The sequence below is a fragment of the Etheostoma spectabile genome, chromosome 14 (genome assembly GCF_008692095.1).
Source record: "Etheostoma spectabile isolate EspeVRDwgs_2016 chromosome 14, UIUC_Espe_1.0, whole genome shotgun sequence".
NCBI classification, from domain to species: domain Eukaryota; kingdom Metazoa; phylum Chordata; class Actinopteri; order Perciformes; family Percidae; genus Etheostoma; species Etheostoma spectabile.
In genome coordinates this window covers 14,758,915-14,779,959 of record NC_045746.1, presented here as the reverse complement: position 1 = coordinate 14,779,959, position 21,045 = coordinate 14,758,915, and the positions used below count along the sequence as shown (strand labels likewise).

The 21,045-nt window shown below is 40.2% G+C and overlaps 2 protein-coding genes and 1 long non-coding RNA gene across 4 annotated transcripts; all 3 read left to right on the top strand.

Annotated features, from left to right (window-relative positions):
* Window positions 1-6,119: 6,119 nt before the first annotated feature.
* scamp3 (secretory carrier membrane protein 3) lies at window positions 6,120-14,486 on the top strand. 2 transcript variants are annotated; one of them, XM_032535309.1, is made up of 9 exons: window positions 6,120-6,590; window positions 6,902-6,982; window positions 9,872-9,985; window positions 10,314-10,434; window positions 10,553-10,681; window positions 12,658-12,817; window positions 13,013-13,114; window positions 13,211-13,328; window positions 14,101-14,486. In XM_032535309.1, exons 1-9 carry the CDS (start codon window positions 6,537-6,539, stop codon window positions 14,248-14,250), a joined length of 1,029 nt encoding a protein of 342 aa, XP_032391200.1. In that variant the 5' UTR covers window positions 6,120-6,536; the 3' UTR covers window positions 14,251-14,486. The 2 variants fall into 2 exon arrangements, with proteins under 2 accessions (XP_032391200.1, XP_032391201.1); XM_032535310.1 differs by lacking the exon at window positions 6,120-6,590 and adding an exon at window positions 6,645-6,813.
* LOC116701575 (uncharacterized) lies at window positions 10,688-11,342 on the top strand. Its single transcript, XR_004334957.1, has 2 exons — window positions 10,688-11,178; window positions 11,252-11,342. It is a non-coding gene; the product is annotated as an uncharacterized LOC116701575 (long non-coding RNA).
* A 697-nt stretch (window positions 14,487-15,183) lies between the features above and the next one.
* On the top strand, window positions 15,184-20,335 carry rnf115b (ring finger protein 115b). Its single transcript, XM_032535311.1, has 10 exons — window positions 15,184-15,442; window positions 15,556-15,758; window positions 17,185-17,243; window positions 17,426-17,477; window positions 17,563-17,750; window positions 17,989-18,057; window positions 18,189-18,267; window positions 18,528-18,621; window positions 19,394-19,509; window positions 19,731-20,335. Exons 2-10 carry the CDS (start codon window positions 15,681-15,683, stop codon window positions 19,851-19,853), a joined length of 858 nt encoding a protein of 285 aa, XP_032391202.1. The 5' UTR covers window positions 15,184-15,442; window positions 15,556-15,680; the 3' UTR covers window positions 19,854-20,335.
* Window positions 20,336-21,045: the final 710 nt, after the last annotated feature.

Sequence of the window (21,045 nt, the reverse complement as noted above, 5' to 3'; positions counted from 1 at the left end):
TTGTTTGACGATTCCTTTTCAAACACTCATTCTTTATATTTCCTCCTCACCAAACTTCCCATTCCCTCGTCGTCCGACTGCATATAACTTTACATCACTTTCTGTCTTTCATGTTCTCCTGATTATTCCACACCCTCTCACGCCTCCATCTTTCCATTTGCAATTGAGTACCTTGTCCTCTGTGTGCTCTTGTGTCATCATATAGCTCACTCAATTATTTTAAAAACTCCCAAAGACAATTCATATTTTATAAACTCTGCTTTGAGGGACATTTGGCAAAGATGAGAGGGAAACGGGGAGTGGAAAGGAAAATGAGTGAGGGAAAGAGAGAGAGTGGTCATGAGAAAGTTATTTCATATCATCAGGAGAGGTTGTACTTTGTATGTTCCCCTCTCCAGCGTACAGAATGAGCTCAATGTAAAATCCCCCCCACCCCTTTTGCTTTGGCTTTGCAACCAGGTACAAAGTTTTAAGTGGCTTCCTCTTACTATGTGCAAAGAGATTTCCAGCTGCTCCCTTAAAAACCTACTTTTTAACATAATGGTTGAAAACTACATATTAAAACTTAAAATGAGAAGAGAGAGAGAGAGAGTGACATTAGCTAATAATGATGTTCAGAGTCTGTAAAATCTTTCTTGGACTCAACTAAAACGCAAATGCGAGGTGAAGTCTGAGGCTGACTTCACCTTGCTGTGAAAAATGAACTTTCAGGTTCTCTCAGGCACGTCCTGCGAAGAAAACTGCTATGATTCACAGCCTGTGATGGTTTTTCCAGGTTTTCAAACAGTGTGAAGACAAGCGCCCCTCTGAAGCACTTCCCAGTTTATACACTGTGCTGAGCATGCAGAAGGAGGACTGAGGCCTCCTTCGGGATGAATGTTCTCAATAACCTCTGTGGGTAAATGTATGTGTCTGGAGGTTGTACTCAGAACCTTTACTGAAGTAAAACTACCAATACCACAATGTAAAAATACTCAATTTCAGTCTTGCATACAGTTTATCATTTTTCTTACAGAAGAATTATTAACATCAGCAAAATGGACTTAAAAGCACTTGTTCTGATATATTATCATATTGTAGATTTAATTATTTAATTGTTAACACTGATGGACAATGCATTATTGTAGCAGGTTGAGGTGTAGCTAGTTTTAGTTACTTAACATACTGTACATTTACACTACCAGTCAAAAGTTTGGGGTCACTTAGAAATTTCCATTGCACTCCATCAATGAGACAGAATACCAGCTGAGATCAGTTGCATTGTTTCTTTTGGATGAATGGTTGCTGATAATGGGCAATGGGGATATGGCATTAAAGATCAGCTGCTATTCTGTGTATAATGGAGTGGTATGGACATTTGTAAGTGACCCCAAACTTTTGACTGATAGTGTTGGTAAATAAGTCCAGTGGTCCAGAAAAACAGTAAAAAAAAAAAAGAGTAGAAAATTGCTTGAATATTTTGGACTTTTCTCTAATCTTTGTTTTTTTTTTGTGAAATGTTAAACAATGTGTACAGTTATTTAAATGAAACCATGTAAGAAGTTTAGATGGGAAGTGTCCCTTTGGTGTTATAACCACACATGCTTTTTTTGAGGGGTCACAACTCAAAAAGGTTGGGAGCTACTAGTTGTTAATAACAACCATACGTTATAACTTGTAACAGCTGTCAAATACATAGTAGTGCAGTAAAAAGTAGCAGGAAATGGAAATGCACAAATGAAGTACAAGTACAAGAAAACTGTATTTGACTAAATGTACTTACCTTCTAAAGTATGCATGGTTTACACTAACTTCACTCGTCATGCACTTGCTTTTATGTCTCCCAAGCAGAAAGTGTGTTTTTGATGGCCTCGATGAAACTCATGTTTTTGTGTAAGCACTCATCAAAACCGCAGTACTTGGAAAGATTCTGCTATTTGCTCAATAAGAAAATTGGCGTTGCGCATGCATGCATGCCTGCACACACGCATGCCCTCACGCACACATGCACTCATGAGAAACCTGATTCTGTCTAAATGACCCCTTTGACTGGTTGACCAATGGTTGCTCTAAACCACCCAGTCCCTCCTGATTAGCTGGGTCCTTTTCCACACACAACTGTTATGCCAGTTCATTCCTCAGGCAGTGATGTCATGGAGCCTGCATTGCTCAATTGGCTGAAGAATGCTGTGGTTTTAGGACAGGGAGGAACCCAGCCCAGCATTTAAATCGGGGCCATCTGGATCAATCATGACAGGGCAATTAGAGGAAACGATGTTTCACAGGATACAGCTGACAAACACAGATGTTGCTAGGGCATGAAGGCAAACAAAGTAAAGCCTACAACACAAGTGGTGATTCCTGCTCACTTAGTTGAAACAGTTAAGCTAAATAAGTTTTCATCACTAATTTGCCTGTAAAAATGGCCACTCATTCTTTGCTATTCTAACCATGCCACATCCATTTCCACCCCTGCATCTACATGTCAGCTATGTTTCTCTATGGATCTCCATGGAAAATTAATTTAATCTCAATGGCTGCAATGATCTATGAATCGGACTTTCAGTGGCAGTAACATTAAACAGCCTTAGTTCCACTCTCCCCTCCCTGTATTCTGGTCATTGATGTTTTAATTAATCAGTAGATACTTGTTCCACCTTCGTTAGACATTTTGCTTATTGTTTTCCCAAACCTTGAAAACAAACGTCTGTTATCTTTTGGCCGCTTGTCACAGGTTGCACATGTGAGCTCTTTTTTGATTTTATTGTGTTTTCTTCTTTGTTTTTAGATTGCGTCAGAGGCCGAAAAAGGTAAAAGTAAAATAAATTCAAATAAAATTAAACATGAACATGTTTTTCTGAAACTGTGCAGTCAAAACATTTTTCAAACCCACAGAGGTCTATTTCAAATTTTACAGGAGAGCTCAAGATTTCATAGATACCAGTTATGTCTGGCTGAATTTTTGAGAAACTCTTTTAAAATGACGCAGAAGACATCTAGAATGTTCCCATTTGAAATGGTACAGCCGTGAAAAACATGGAGCCTTTGGTTTGAATATTTAACTCATTTGCAGTGTGAACATCATATAGCTTTATGTAATACTGTCAGACAGTATGATGTAATCATCATCATCATCATCAACTTTATTGCCTGACTCAAGGTCCATTCAGAAGACACAGACATGACATACAACATACATTATGTTTGTGGAGCAGTATCCTCATACTGTCATTATAAGCAACCTTAGGCTTCTGCATGCGTACCTTTTTAAACTTAGTCCATAAGAGAGCAGTATACAAAGGAGGGCAATATGCTTTAAACAGGAACATTTTGACATCATTCATGCACATGTGGAATTTTCTTACCAGCATGTTAGCTTGGGTATGTAATATACGATGCTGCCTGTATATATCCTCATAATCAGATAACGGATCTGTAAAATAATAACCCAGATATTTAATTCTATTACAGATGCTCTTCACATGTCCTGACAGATAAAAGTCTGGAAAACAAAAATATTTGTCCACTTTTGTCCTATCAAGACAACACTTTTTTTGGCATTATACAACACATCATCTTTCACCCCATATTCAAAGCAGATATTCAGTAGATGCTGAAAGCCAGCACTGCTGGGAGAGAAAATGGCCAGATCCTCAGTATACATGAAATGATTAACCAAGGTGGTGATACAGCCAGTTTTGCATCTTGTCAATTGGTTGGATGACTCATCCATGTACAAATTGAAGAGTACTGGTGATGGTAGCCCCTCCCCTGACATACACTATCACTTATCCCAAAGGAGGCAGAGACTGTATTATCCCATTAAACCTGCATACTCTAGATGGCATAACAGTAAGCCAGGATTCTTATAATGCTGTCAGGAGCAACCATTTGGCTCAATTTTTCAAATAGCTTATGATGATTGACTCTGTCAAAGGCTTTAGAAGCATTAAGAAACCCAATTAGCATAGATAGATTCTGCCATATGTGCCCCTGTGTTGTTGCCTTCAAAGCATAAATACACAAATCTGTACCAAGCTTAGCTCTGAAGCGAAATTGATTGTCAGTGGTACCACTATAAGGACATGGACGATCAAGCAATATCCTTTCCAGTACTTTCGATATTACACTGGCTAGGGCTATTGGCCTATAATTATCCAAACTCCCAACCTTGCCAGCTTTGTTCTTGATGACAGGCACAAGAGGTAGGTAGCAGTCCATATGTCATGAATCCAGAAAAGCAATTGCAAACAGCACTGCCACCTTTGGGCTTGCAAACATAAGGTGCTGTGCTGTGCTGTGGTCTGACCCACTTGCTTTCTTATCAGATAGCTGTGCTACAGCCTGGCAGACTTTCAAGGTCTCGTGGCATGAATATTTCACTTTTTGAGTTTTTCTTTAACAATAATATCCGTTCCCCCAGTCTGTCTATGGTCCCCCAGTGGCTAGAAATGGCAATAGAATAGTGTTGCCTCCACATCTCAGCTATATTATTAGCCAGCTCCAGACACCCCCTCTATGGTACACAGAAGCAATGTGTTGGTCCTGATCAGAGCTCTCACCTCCTTCCAGAAGCCAATGACATCATTACCCGTGTTTCTCAGCCAGTGAGTTTGCTCTCATAGCATGTTCATCTTTACCAATGTAGCGGATGGCATATTTGAGTCTAGTGCCCATGCCTGTGCCCATGCCCTAAACGCTACCTAGCTTCTACAGGATGTGCCTCAACATGCCTGTTCCATCCAGGCTTAATGTTGTTTGTTTTTACAGGTAGAATAAGGTATCCTCATACACTGCACCCACAATACTGTCATACATGGCACAGAGGATTTCACAGTGGGAGATATCATTACAGTTCACATCCAAGCACATAATAGCATTTTTGGGTATACAAAGATGAGCTGAAAGTGAATTAAAGGGGAAATCATCAGCTGTCATCTTGTACCCCCCCCCCAATTTGGCAGTTCTGACTACCACTGACATACATAGATATTGTATTTCCTTAACCCAAACCCAAGCCACATGTAATTTGTATTAATTGTTGCCTACCTGTGCTATATGAGTTAAGATTGGTGACAGTACAGAATGTAGCCTACAGATTGTCTATGAACAGGGCTATGTGAGTACTGTATGTGTGTGTGACAGTCTGACCTATGTATATGTTATAGAATCACATGGCCGCCCTCACGCATACGATTTGTAGAAGAAAAGAAGTAAAAGACCAGGCTGGATTATACAAGGGCATTAGGCCATGAAGTGTGTGTAAACTAGAGGTGGATTCCTTTCTGCTGCTGCTCTCGACCTGTGACTGCAAAGGTCATATGTGAGAAAAGCCTATGAAAAGGTCATGCATCCTTCATACAAGCTGGGATCACAAAAAACCAACAACTTATTCCTCATTAGAATCACAGTCGGCAAGACCCGGGAAGTGGGCGCAAACTATTCATTCAAGACACAAGGGGGACATCTACTGGAAGAGAAGAAACGTATCTTTTAAAAACAGGAAACATAACAGTTGCAAAGGCTAAGGTCAGTCATTAGCCTACATGCAGCAACATGTTAAGAGTGGAGTTAGATGCCCAAATTATGTAGAATATTCTTCCAAAATTATTAGGTTTGTAATTCACAGATTAAAAGTTTAGCTGCCATTGTATTCTAAAAGCAAACAATGAATTTCCACCAGGGTCAATGACATTTCTGCACACCTTTTGGCAGTAAATTAATCAAATGCAAGATGTATTATCAGTTTAAAATTTTAATTTAGATGATCAAATTGTCCAAACTTTTTTTTTCTAATATATTTCATTTACAGGCCGTCATCAGTCCATAGTGCCAGAAAAATCCCTGTACATACATCATAGTGTAAATACGCACTGATCTAACAAGTTAATATCATTATCACTATCATCGCTGTTTATATTGTCCTATCCACCTATCTCATGTTACAATAATAATTCACTATTTATTTTCAGCACCTTTTTGCTGTCTCCCATAGCATTACAGTTTATAAATTTAATTTTGTGTTTTTTTTTTTTTTAAACCTTTTTCAGTTTTGGCAACGCACATGCTTGGCCACGCCCCCTCCGGTTCCCACGTGCTTCTGTGCTGCAGCAGCGGTCACATGACTAATGGTTACTTCCGGTTCCTAGGCTGTTTACCGTTATCATCTATTATTATAGTGTACGTCCATGGTTTTTGCTGCAAGAGAAATTAAAGGCTCTGCTTTGCTTTCCAGCGATCCTTTTCATCCTGACAGAGAGGACTGGTCTGGGAAAAACAGCGGGGAATACATGTCAATCGTGTTCACTGTTTTCTAGACTGCGGAGAGATGACCACCGGAGGGGCGGGTAGCTAGCTAGTTGACTGGATAAACCGACTATATCGCCCGCCCTTTCGATTTAGAAAAAACCCCCAAATGCAGCGTTGTATCTGCTAGTAGACACCCAACAGCTGCTTTTCTTCCTCGCCGTGACTTCTCTTTGTTAACGATAACATTAGCAGCAAGTGGTAGCTAATTGACGTTAGCTCTTTTTTTCCCCAAACAACACGTCATCGATATGTCAAAATACACAAGCTTTCCAGAGCCGATGGACGACCACAACCCTTTTCAAGTGGGTGAAATGAAATATCAATCTAATATTAGCCTGTGTCGGTGTAGTGTGTCATGGTGTGTGTTTAATTGGCGGAAGTCACTGATGTTCGCTCTGTGTAATAGCAGGCGTGTTGTTACTCATGTGACGTGTGTGGCTTTTTTTCTGGGCCTTTCTGCCCTCCTTAATCTATGCCCGCTTGAAGCTCTTATTAACAATGAGTACATCAACAGAAGCCACTCAGGTTTGTTGGACAAGGATTCATGTTCCAGCAGACCAAGTCATATGTATTCCTGTGCTAATTGAATAACCATTTGATTTTAATCTGCTAGGACCCTGCAGTGACTCAACACAGCAGCAACACAGGATATGCCACACTGGACCTTTACAACCCATTTGATAATACTACTGGGGTAAGTAATATTGTAATATGTAACAAATAAATTTTGTTTTCTGTGAGATAATAAGGTAACAATAAGGGGTAATTGTTTATAATGTACTGTATATGGTAAATGCAACACTCACCTTAAGTGTCATTCCTGAGCTTGCCGTGTTTTCTTTTGTTGGGACAGAGCTTTAGTCACTTTCTGATTCGGATTCAGAGGGCTACGATGTGATTATAAAATGATTATCGATGCCTTCAAACTTTAGATTTCTGTACATGATTTATTTTTTCTCACTGTGAGAATACTTGCTATTTTTAAAGTACATTGTATTTGTAATGGTCCATAGACAACAGATACATGTATCATGATAATTTATTAATAAAATAGTAGAAACAAATGGAAGAGATGTGTCAACTGGATGGTTACATTTGCCAACATATTTCCCTGCATTGCAAAGAACCAATAAGAAAAGAAACATAAGTGAGCCTGACAACTGGCATACAATGTGGCCCTTGTCCGACAAAATGCTTCCATACACTAGCTTTTAAACCAGGGGGTGCCAGTCGAATTGTATCCATCTGCGGTTGCTCATGCTCAGCCATACTCACCAAAATTTAAGAAAAGAGTAGCCTAGCTTTGAAGGTCAACAGCACGCACATGTTTACAGCCCGGTCTTACAAAATTGTTAGAAGCTGCCATAATGTCGGTTAATTACTTCTCTGCATTGAGACATCATTTTTCAAGAGAGAATCACAAAGCATCTAAGAATCAATGGGATCAATAGGAAAAGCTAATGTAGCTTATTTGGGGTTCCCATTTCATGCGTCCTGTATAGGATTGTTGTGCCTCATGGAATTGTGTCTGAATGTACAATAATGACGTGTGAAATAAACGAAACGAAACGAAAACGAAACGAAAACGAACGAAGAAACTCACAAAAAATGAATTTGAACATTATCAACAAAAATTGACCTAAAGATTGGTGTGTTTAATCAAATTTCAGATAAAGTAACTGACTGGATTCAACACTGTCTGTCATGGATTGTCTATAACAAATGGCATGTTCAAACATAGGGATGCTCATAAGTGTACATGGTACCAGAGAACCCTAAGTCGAAGGTGAACGATCGATTTTATAATCGTTTCATCTGATCTGAGGCCGTATGTTTTGGACACTCGGGTGGAGGAAGGATGGGGGAAGACTTTAGACAGACCTGGTAAGCCCAAACGGGTAGTGCAGGTAAATTGGGACTGTCTGGAGCAGGCCCCTGTCCGACAGACTTTCAACTCACGCCTCCGGCAGAGCTTTTTGTGCATCCTTGTGGAGGCTGGGGGGGGGGGTGTCTGGAACTGTGCCTAGGGAGTGGCAGACCTGGGGTGGTGGTTCCCCTCTTCAAAAAGGGGGACCAGAGGGTGTGTGCCTATTACAGGGGTTTCACACTTCTCAGCCTCCCTGGTAAAGTCTACTCCAAGGTGCTGGAAAGGAGGGTTCGGCCGATAGTCGAACCTCGGGTTGACGAGGAACAATGTGGACTCCGTCCTGGTCGTGGAACAACGGATCAGATCTTCACTCTCGCAGGGATCCGGGAGGTCACTGCAGAGCGTCAGTAGCCTGATAATCAGACCAAATTGCCATTTTGTTTCTCTTCCTTAATTCGTTCTATTTGACTTGATGAAGTAATCACAGATGGTTGGTGGCAGTTCAGTTGTCTGGAACCAGGCTAAAAAAACCTCCCCTGCAATAACTCATGATTGTGTAATAAAACTACAGCTATCATAATGCCATTATAATGTCAGCTGATAAACTTCTGTTTTATTGGTGCAAGATATAACTGAGATATAATCTTAATTAAAATGCCAGTTGACACACAGTAAATATCAAACGGTGAAAGTGTCTCTAGAGTTTTGGGGGTCCTGGGGGGCAGTTGCCTGCTTTGCTCCGTTGGTTAGGAGGACTGGATTGTACTTCATTAAACTAAGACTAATTGCGATGAACGAGCTGAAATATACACATTGCTTTGCGATATGCATTTTATAGATTTGGGTATTTTTATTGCTAGGAAACAGCTTGGGCCCATGTGTACTTCCTGTCAGCTGCTGATATTGGCAAATACTACAGCAATAGGAACTATACATGGAACTCTTTTGAAACAGTTTCTTTTTGAAACTCAGTGATTTGGGAGAAAATATGAAAGCTGTTTACTTGTGTTAGAATAAAATGTAGCTTCTTGAGTAAACAAATCAAATCCTATGTATAAATATTATTAAAAAGGGACTTTGTTAAAATTGCAACTTGTCTAACCCTGAAATATTCTGGTGCATAGATTTAAAAAACTTGAATGGTTGTTTACCTTAGATTTGTTTTAAGTTTGCAAACTTTGTTTTAAAAGGCTGTAAAAGAAAGCAAGATGGATTATTACATTTTTCATATGTTTTGATTTTTCCAGCATATCATACATACATACATACTGTACACACATTCATACATACAAACATTCACGATACATACATTCATACATGCATTGTGTATTGATTAAGTGAATCAGTGATTTATACATTTTATTGCAGACATGAAGGTCTAAAAACTGATTTGTAAATATTTTTCAAATAATTTTTCTCCCTTTTGTTGTATTGTTTGAAAATTAATTTGCAGTATTTAGGATCTGGCTGTTTGTAAGCTTGTGCGAACTGGGCGTAGTTCAGAGTTTATACATTTATACATTTTCAACTCTAAATGTCTGTAAAATTCCATTGTCACATTATTGTACATGCAGTATTATGCTTTATGTGGGATGGTACTAATAGAAAAATACAATAAAAATTAAGCTATTTTCAATGCAGAAATTCATGAAATCATAGTCTTTCTGGGCATGCTTACAGGATGAGTTCAAATGATTTATGTGTGTTTTTTACCAGCCTCCACCTCCGTATGAAGCCACCTCTCCCTCTGCTCCATCTGTGCCTGCACAGACCCCACCCACCAGGACTACACCCACTGAGCCTCGCAACTATGGCTCCAATTTCTCCCAGGTATACATGCTGCTATGTAAACACTTGTTGCTTGTCACTTTAGACTATGTTTCACCATCTGATCTCAACATCAGCACATTCAGTGGCAGTTGGTTGCACAAAAATGAGATTGTACTATTACTGGATTTTGAAAAATAGAAATGTGCGTTAGATGTCAATGCTGATACAAAAGTTCCCATGAATACCTTAAAAGCCTGTCTTCTGTGGAGCTTCTATGCTATCAGGTCTTTTAAATAATCCTTTTCAATATTTATGACACCAAACATTGCGTATCTCTTCAAAACTCGCAGTTCCGATGCATCATTTACTTTGTGTCTTACTGTGTTAGACGGCAGTGAATGCTACCACAGCAGAGCTCCTAAAGAGGCAGGAGGAGCTGGAGAAGAAAGCCCGGGAGCTGGAGAGGAGAGAGAGAGAGCTTGAGTCACACAGCCTGGGACCTGGAGCCTGTAAGAGAAGGAGGATAAGAGGGGAAATACATACCTAAGATACCTAAATGGATTATTGATTTAATGATTTCAAAATAAATCGCTGTTAGTGACGTTTTCCCACTGCTCTGTTTATCAGCCCGTCAGAATAACTGGCCCCCACTGCCTTCATTTTGCCCTGTTGGCCCCTGCTTCTACCAGGACATCAATGTCGAGATCACTCAGCGCTTCCAACGCACCGTCACCATCATGTATTACTTCTGGATATGTGAGTTCCTGTAACTCTTACTGTGCCCTGTTGTGTGAATTCCCAGCATCAGTGTTGCAGTGTCCTAGCGTAACATAATTATCAAAGTGTTTAATCTCTCCAGGGGTTTTGGTGGTGTGCTTGCATGGGGAAGTAGTACTGTGTATGTGATAGGAGTGAAAATTTAAAATCTCCACCTGTTGGCACTTTAGCAGATGGGGGAGGTTTTGTAACTGAGACAATCACGTAAGAAAGTGAACTTAGAGCTGACTCATGTCTGTGTGTGACTGTACTGTCCGAATAAGAGCTGGAATGTTTGCACAAAGACTCTGACACTCTACTGCCAGATCAAGGACTTTGGCAGGACCCAGCTGAAATCAGTGTCCACCAAAAGTTGAAGATGGTTTAGCTATCTTCACCGGGGGCATCTGCTGTACGCATTATGTTGAAAATAAGCGACCCAAAGCTTCAGATTGTAATTGTTCTCCACACCCCGTCAGCATGCACATTGGGAAAAAGTTAAAGGGGGGGTTGAAATTACTTTTTATTATATGTTTTTTTCAAGTTCATGTGCATGTTCACAAATGTGAGTTTGTTTTAACAAATGAACTTTGATGCAGCAAGAAAGAGACCAAAATAAAGGAAAATAAAGGCAGGCAGAAGGTGAGCTAATCAGAAAGAGAACATTAAAAAAAATAAACCGAAAGCCAATAAGAATTTTTATAGCTTCATATTTAGTTTTTATTTTTTTACTGATGGTGGAGTGGGAACCTTTTATACTTATGACTTAATTACTGCAAAAGCAGTTCTGCTTTATTGTTGAATTAAAGCTAATGTTCCAAGGCCTGGTACCAGGATTGGAAACCTCTGGCCTTTAAAATGTAAACATCAAGATATATTGAATGTTTAAGTTCCTTATTGTTTTTGGATAACGCCGTTTTTTAAAAACTTGTCTTGACACTTAATATAGTTATAATTATATTGTAATATATTAGCCACACAAAATGCTCTGTTCTGTCTTAAATCAAAGTGGTAGAGTTAAATCACACTCCATCTACCCAAAGGAAATGTCACTGTAATCAAAGTAATATCTTTTTATTGTGGTATCGGTGTTACTGGAAACAAAGATCTATTTGTAAAGAACAGTTTTTACCAGGTTTGAAACTGCTGTCAAGTTAGGTAAATGTAAACACTTTCATTTTTATGAACAAAATCAAAACAAAACCCCACTTACACTACAGTTAGTCCATACCCACAACGTTCTACTTCCAGGATTGCTCTCGTCCTCATTCTCGTTCTCCCCTCTTTTAGGCCGGATGTCCATTACCTTCCGCTTTCTTTGTGTTGTAATTTTAAACTCCAGTCAAAATATGAGTGTGTTTAACTGCTCCTCAGATCTCTGCAGGGTAAATCCAGACAGCTAGCTAGACTATCTATCCAATCTGAGTTTTCTATTGCACGACAAAAACAACTTTTGAACATACACATCTCTCACCAAAACAAGTTCCTTCCCCAAGCTACATCACAGATTACTATGTGGACTAGCCAGACCCTCCTCCGCAGCACTGTGGAGATGGGTATGGCAATGCGAGACTACAGTACAGTAGGGGTAATATTTAAAACTGAAAAAAAACAGGTTATAAAATTGCCTTTAACAAACTGCTTCAAAGGAGGATCATTCTTGTAGCTTAGGCATGTCCTAAAACAGAACCCGTTTGAGCCTGGACAGAGGGACAACTGAATGAGCCAACTCTAAACCAAGCAGCAGGCAAAGGAGGGTAATAAATAGCATCATATTGCATCAGCCATAGTCCTGGCAAGTTGGCTCTTTTCTTGAGTTGGGAGGGGTGTGTTGGATTTGTGTTTTAGTACACAGATCTGTAATAAAGCAACAAAGACTTAATCTATAAACTCAGACTGCTGTGCTGTTCCTTCTTGTTCAACCACTCCCATTTTTCCTTCTGTCTCCCTATTTATGCTGTTTTATCAATGTCCAGTATGCACTTGCACGCTGTTCTTCAACCTGATCTCCTCCATGGCCATGTTCTGCGTGGACCCGTCGGGTGGTGTTGGCCTGGGCCTCGCCATCCTCTGGGGCCTCCTCTTCACCCCCTGCTCCTTCATCTGTTGGTACCGACCCATGTACAAAGCCTTCAGGTGTGTTCCACCATCTCGGTGAAAAAGCCAACGCACCCAAAACGTGTTGGCCAAAATTTGTAACTTTTATCCTTCACTTGCGGTGTAAAGTTTTTGCTCTTTTCTTAAGTGTGCCGGACAAGTCAGCCACATAAAGACCAAATGGACGTGAGATGTTACTGTAACACTTTTTTTTTTTTTATCTCCTCTCTCTAGGAGTGACAGCTCCTTCAATTTCTTTGTCTTCTTCTTCGTTTTCTTTGCCCAAGTGGTCGTCTCCGTCATCATGACAATTGGTATCCCTGGATGGGGTTTCAGGTGTGACTAATGAACAAACCATCGCTGTGTTAGACAGATGCATGACTCTTTCCAGTTTCTTTCCTTGGGTTGTTTTTCACTGTCTTTTCCCCTTAGCGGTTGGATCGTGAGCCTGGCTGCTCTGAAAACCAGTGTCCCTGTTGGTGCGATCATGATGATGAATGCCGTCCTCTTTACTGCCCAAGCCGCCATGGGGGTTGTCATGCTGAAGAAGGTGAAAGCTGGATAAATTTGTTTACATGCAGGGAAAATTCACAGGTAGTGACTCAAATTAAGGTTGTTTTTGACAAGGTGTCAGTTACACTATCCTCTATCTATTTCAGGATGGGGCTTTTTTTTTTTTTAAAGCTGGCAATTGGGCGCCCAGATAGCTCAGTTGGTAGAGCAAGCGCCCATATATAGAGGTTTACTCCTATACGCAGTTTGACTCTGACCTGCGGCCCTTTGCTGCATATCATTCCCCCCTCTCTCTCCCCTCTCATGTCTTCTGCTGTCCTATCAAAATAAAGGTTGAAAATGTCCAAAAAATAATAATAATAAAAATGCAATCGTGCAAAAGGCAGAAAAGTAATCATAACTGTTTGTCTATGTGAAGTATTTGTATGAATCCAATGTAGGTCTAAGTCAAATAATCATAATGCCTCAATATGAATGTGCACTGTGCTTGTAAATGCTTTTCATATCGCTAAAAATGAATGCTAGACAATTATAAGATAGTGGACATGATCTAGTGGCTCCTAAAATAAAGCTAAAGGGAGAAAGTAAAATCCAAATGGTCATGCTGTATACTTTCTACCTGGTCTGTGGAAATACTCTCACCTGCTGTGCCCAGGTGGTTCCCTTACCATGAAGCAGTCAGTATTTAATGAGAAGAATAGCCACGATATCAGGTTCTGTGTATCATTTTCACCCTCACAATGTGCATGATATGAGGATGAATTGCTCCATGTATCGGGTGTCAGTGCATTTTGCTCTTCCCTCTTTAGGTCCACAGTTTATACAGGCAGACCGATGCCAGCTTTCAGAAGGCCCAGGCCGAGTTCGCCACCGGAGTCATGTCCAATCAGGTGGTTCGCCAAGCTGCCACCAGCGCTGCCACCAGCGCTGCCCAGGGGGCCTTCACCGCACCTCGATAGAGAGGAACAAGAGGGGTAGGGAGGGTGAGAAGTGGAGGAGGAGGGCCTTTTCAGCTTAACGGAGAAGCTGTTTTGTATTTATTTCCCCACAGGTGATTAGAATTTGTTTTAGGGGGGTTACTGAGTCTGTATATTTACCTAAGCAACTGAACAACAGGGCATGTGCATGAGACAGAGGTGTGGTTGTCTTATTTCTAAAGGTGTCCAGGACAAGTTAGCTACATTGGAGTCAAAAAGATAGTTTGAAATGTGAAAAGAATAAGATGCCTAAACTGTATGAAATGTAGCGCATTTGGACCAAGTGTCAGTGAATGCAGGGAAAATACTTTTGTTGTGTGAAAAGACAAGCTGTGTGCCAAGTCAGACAGTTCTAGCCTGGATAGTTCCCATTTTTTAATGACTTAGTCTAGACGTACATTGTGTTTATGCAGTGCCATGTTTGAGTCGGAGCTGAACACTGAAATGTTGCCATTCTACCATTTGATTTGAACTGAGTGGCTCAACTTTGGCCAATGCTAATCTTTTTGTGGCTTAAATGTAAACTAACAAAGCTTTGTTATTATTCCAAATGAGAACGGATATTCACTTATTTGCCAAAACCTCTTTTACTGTAAAGATTATAAACGTGTTGTTTTAGTTACAATCTGTCTGTCACTGTTTTGTTGGTGCTGAGTTTGGTTATTGTTATTATTACATGTCACTGTCTTGGTTTTAATAAAAAATGTAATGTCATGCTTACACAGTCTACTGCAGTCATTAATGCATTATGTCATTGACAACACTATTATCAAGATACTGTATTTTGATATTGTTTTAATGTATCAATTGACTCAAACCTCCCGCTTTAAGCAAGTTCAGTATCATAAACATATTTACACAGATTATTTGTCATAAACTGACATTTTGTAGCTGCTGTTGCGTCGCTAAGAAACCGCTTGGATCGAGTTCTGCACCGAAACTAGCTAGTTGGTTGCCTTGGCAGAGGATTCAATACATTTGAACCAAATTTGTGTTTAAAAAAAAAAAAAGAGAGGATCTCGCTTGAACATTTTTTTATTCTCTAGCGACACCCAACACACTAGAAGGAAACTGCATCCGTGATCCAACTTGTTGCTTTTGGAGCTCTTGGCTTCTTTTAGCAACTTGATCTATGCAGCAGTGACCGAAGCAAGTCTGGATCTTGACGCCGAAGGTTATTTATATATTTAGGTTACTAATCTTTCCTTAATAAACTTTATTATAAATATGAAAGTGAGGCGTGTATTGCTTGATCGTTAACAATATGATTGTGCAATCTGTCTCCAGCTTTTGCCCGACATATCTCACGGGCACCAAACTCTCCGGGGCTGCCCGGACCCGTTGGACAACCGAGTATACTTTAGCGGGCTGCTACACGGACGTCAGGTCAGGCACTGTGCGTCACCGTGAAGATGGCGGAGGCTGCGGACACACCACAACACAGGTTTTTCTGTCACTGCTGTAAATGTGAAACAAACCCCAAAATCCCGGTAAGTCACTTTGGAGAGTGGTTTTTTCCCCCACACTTGCTGGCCTGAGAATAACGCAAATGGACAGAGTGATTGCGATTTTTTGAGGTTTTTATATATTTTTTAAAAGTAGTTAACTGATTGTTGTTGTTTTTTTAAGTAATTCGTGGAATCACCAAAGCACACATATATTGTAACCTGTTGGTGGTTGTTTATGTGTGTAGGCTACAGCATGCGCCAATGTCTTACTTTAGAGGAATAGAGGGAGTATAACAGCTGGCGATTCACGTTGCCAAATTTAGAAGCACCCCTATTGGCGACTGTTGTCTTGTGTCAACTGCGTGTGAGAGACGTAGGAGGGGCTGGCTGGGGGTCGCCACATGCACCAGAAGCGCTTCTTAAACTGTTACATGCCACAGAGCCGCAAATATTTACCTTTAACCCCTGGAGAGCGAATAGCTGTGTACCCTTTCGTCTTAATGAAGCCCAACTGACAGACAAAACGGGTTAACTTTTACTGATTTAGCTGGAGATTAATTTCTGCAGAGGAGCGCGCTGGGAAAGCCACTGTTGGAGCACATATGCTGCGCAACTGGCACTTTTCATGGCACGATTACGCACAGATATATTTACGATGGAGTAAATTCGGGTATGACTGTGTGTGAGTGAGAAAGAGAGAAGGTGTTTATGAGCGAGAGATTCACACACACGCGCACACACAATCTTCTTTAAATATATATAAATTATATAGAAATAGAAAGTGTGTATGAGCGAGAGATTAACACGCGCACACACACAATCTTATTTATATAGCCTATACATATAAAGAAGATTATTTCTCGGCTATTTTCTTTCATTATTTCAAGTTTGACGGGAGAGGGATCTCCTGTCTCTCTATTTTTGTGTACTTTTTGTTATGAGGCTATATTTGTGGTTTGTGAGGGCTATGTCACTTCTAATTAAGGTAGGCCCTATATAATAATGCAACAGCGGCATACAATACTATTTTAGTAAATAGTGTGTTTCCAGTTTTGTGGCAACAGTTTGGAAAAGCCACTTTTTCTTTCAACATGGCAATTGTCACGTCCTGGTGGCCTTGTGGTAAAGAAGCCCACTGTATCACTGCAATGTATCTGGTTTGATTCTGGCCAGGAACTGTTGCATGTTCCATGTCATACCACTCTTTAACTCCATCCCTTTCCTGTCTGTCCTGTCACTATCTAATTAAAAAAGTGCAAACATTTTTTTAACATGGTAGTGACCACAACGCCATATCTATAAAGACAGGGCTGAGCCCCATCCAACAACCTCTGGGATGAACTGGAGCTTGACTGGGCCAGACCTTATCAGCCGACCAAGATCTGGCCAAAATTTTGGCATGAGAAAAGAAATGTGAGTGTACACACGCTTTTGGCCATGTACTTTATTTCTTTTTTTTCTCTTCAAGGATTTTGTATGCCCAAGATGTGACTCTGCCTTCATTGAAGAGGTGACAGAAGACTCCAGGTACAGCTCAGTTTTGGTGTTTAAATGTGCTGTTCTCTATGTACTCTTGTTTATAAAAAAAACGTATTAAAGCATGGAAGTATTGTATGATGGTCACTGTAGTAACAGTGTGAGGCTCTTAAGAGTAGTGTGTTTCATTTTAAACCACTGATATCCAAAACAATTAATATTTTCCTGTTTAGTCTCCTAGAGAATAGCAGATCAGGGGCCATTGAATACTTTTTTTTCTCAGAGGTATGTCCTTACAGCATTTTAATAACTACACTCCTCTTTTGTGGATGCTTTGGTTGACACCTTGGTTCTCTGGTCTCTCCCCAAGTTTTGGCAGCGGCTGTTTATGGAGCACTCTGCTCTGCTGTCGCATCCGCCCTCATCAGAGTGCGACCCAGATGACAGCGAGCAGATATCTACAGGTCAGAGCCGTCTTTCTCTAGGGTCACCGGGCGCTACTGAGGCCGAAGAACCAGAGTCACCTTCCCAGCCTGAACAAAGGCCAGCAGTGGAAGGGTGTGTGTGGACATAGTACACAGAAACATAACCAGTGTGTTCTGAACTATATATAGTACATATAGTTTGCTGTGTAACACTCCTAACCTGTTGTGTGCTTTGTGTTTTTGACTGAGAGAGAACCGCTGCATGCATTAATCGATTTACTAACTCCAGTCTCAAAGGCATAGCATACCTGAAAAGCACATAAAAGCACACTAAAGCAGACATCTTTGTGGTCTGATTTTGCCCTTTCAAGGATTGTGCAGCAGTTCTTGGCCGGCCTGTTTGCCAACAGCCAAAACTCCGGTGCTGCACCAGCTGCACTGTAATGCTTTTTCATTTTCGATTCCCATCATTTACTTTTGATTTCATCTAAGGTTGTGTTGTAACCTCTCTCTCTCTCTCTCTCTCTCTCTCTCTTGTTCTTGTTCTCTCTTTTGTTCTCACGCCGCTCAGATCCAACATGCTACAGTTGTACTCAAACCCTGGCGATTATGCTTGGGGTCAGGGAGGTCTGGATGCTGTTATCACAGAGGTCAGTGATATCAGAGGTGGTGAAGAAGGAAACCATGCTAAACATAAAGCTTAGAGCTTTATGTTTAGCATGGTTTCCTTCTTCTTCCCTCATTTTATAATGAAACAACCCCCCAAAATTCTGGTACAATCAAGTTACAAACTGTTCATTTCTTATGCTTTTATCTACCCATTAGGATTCTCTTGTTTTTCATTTGTTCCCCTCTCTGCCCCCCATGTCACTTATATATCCATACTCATTGTTTCTTCACACTTACCTAGTTGTTAGGAGAGCTGGAGGGCACAGGTCCTCCCCCTGCAGAAAAGGAGATGATCTCATCCTTGCCAACAGTTTGCATCTCTCAAGAACAGACAGGTAGCAATCCCGGCATAGCACACAGTACACATCCCTTTCCCTCCTCTTAGTTTTCCTTCCCATCTCCTATCATTCTTCCCTCCTTCCTCTCATCTTATCTTTCCTCCTCTTATCTCTTTTCCTTCTCATTTCCTTTCTGTCTTTCCTTCCCTCCTCTGATCTTTCCTTTCCTCCTATCATTCCGGATATATTTCCATCACTCTTTCCCCTTCTTATCTGACCTTTCCTCTTCTTATCTCCCCTTCCCCTCTTTTATCCCTATTTTCCTTCTTCTGTCTCTCCTTCCGTCATCTCATCTTCCCATTCCTCCTTTCTGTCCTATCTTAAATAATCTCTTTAACCGTTCTGTTTCCTTTCCTCTTTTTATTTCTGCTTACTTTTCTGTTATTATTTTATTTTCCTTCTTTCATCCTTCCTTTCCGCCTATTATCTTTGCCCCCCCCACACTTCCTGAGTACCGTGGATTTTTTCTTCTTTCCATGGCTTCTTGACCGTTTATAAAAACAGGTCAAATAAATGTAAATTGTTGTAAAGTGGTATGAATAAGTCTGTATTCACACATCATTAAACTGGGTTTGCTAAATGAAATGACAGAGTACTACATTACAAAAGTATCACTGTGTTACACTGTAACGCTCTATAGAACTGTCTTGCTCACTTGAAATGTTCATCATTAAAAAAAATGTTATGACTGGGTTTTCTGTTTCTCTGTGTCTATTTTTCTTGCACCATTCATACTTTCTGTTTTAATTTTCTTGTTTGTCTCTCCCAGACTGCAGACTGGAGTGTCCAGTTTGTAGGGAGGAGTATTCATCAGGGGAGTCTGTCAGGAAACTACCCTGCCTCCATTACTTCCACGGTGAATGTATAGTGCCTTGGCTGGAGCTGGTAAGAACGAGGAGTGGATGTAAATAGTGGGATGAAGGGTTTGAAGGTCTGTTAGATCTGTCAAGGTTTTAAAAGTGTATCACACATCCTAAATTCAGGGCTATAATGACAACATAGAAGTATTTTTTGTTACCAATTTTGATCTCAGGTTGTACTGTAAATGCTGTTATATGACTGACTTTTTGCCTGCCGATTAATACGTTTTCCTCTCCCTCTTACAGCATGATACCTGCCCAGTGTGCAGAAAAAGCCTTGACGGTGTCGACAACAGCCTCCTGCCCACATCAGAACCCCCAGAACCTCGCTCCATCAGGACAGAGCAACAGGAGAGACAGGCAATCTGAGAAACGGGCCGAGCAAATCTACCTCCCTTTACTTTTTACAAGAGACACCCTTCTCACCTCAGACCTCTCCCTCTGCACTCTCCGCGTTTAAATAAAATGCATTACATCCATCACTGTCAGGACTTACAGCTTCAACTCTCACTACTGTACACTCATCTCTGCTAATATATATGTCTTCTACTCCAACATCTTCATGATTTTTAGGCTACACAAGACACAAAAGGACGTGCAGTTTGCGGACAAGATGTGGAGGTGATGTGTCTACACTGCCCTCTTATGAGGTTTTCTGAACCACTGATTTTCACCACTGAGCTGCCAGTGGTTGTCAATATGATGTGAATTACCAGAATTATGAAGTAACACCTTCGCATTAAGGCTCTTGATAAAACAATTTCCTAATGCAGAATAATCTGTTTTTCCACCCAATCTGATACAGCTTTGATGTGTTCTCTATATTAAAGCTAACCCTGTGATCCCCACAATGCTTCTTTCATCTCACTAATTATGAGAAATTATGAGCCAGATATTGTAGATTCATACTTCAGACCTTTTTATTGGTTTACCAACCAGTCTCTTTAATAATCAGCACATTTAAGGCTTTTCCGTGTTCCTTTTGCATTTTGTGGTCAGCATTGTTATAACAGCTTAATAGATGACAGTAATTGTTTGTTGGATCTTGAAACCTTAATAGAATAAAATACAATAGAAAGGAAAGTTACTTTCATTAGGGCAGTATATGTAGAAGAATACATTAGAATATAGTCTTATCCAATGAAATATAATTAAATAAAATAGTGCAGTTTATCATAGATTTGACAGAAAAATAAAATCTGTTTCAATACGGTACAATATGATTGTTGGCTATGCAGCCAAATACAGCAAGATAGAATATTATGCTGAAACAATTTAGGTAATTGAACATTTGTTGGTTACAGCTTCTCAAATGTAATGATTTCCTGCTTTTCTTAGATTTATATAATTCTATAATGAACATTTTTGGGACAAAAGCAACTTGTGATGGGAAAATGTTTTGCTATTTTGTGAAATTGTATAAACTTATCAATTAGTCTGAACAAATCATGAACAGATTTGTCGATAATGACAATAAGCAGTTGCAGTCCTAATAGAATATAGTAGGTGACCACTGTAATACAAACAACTTTATAGCACCGCAACTATTTCTTGTTTTGAT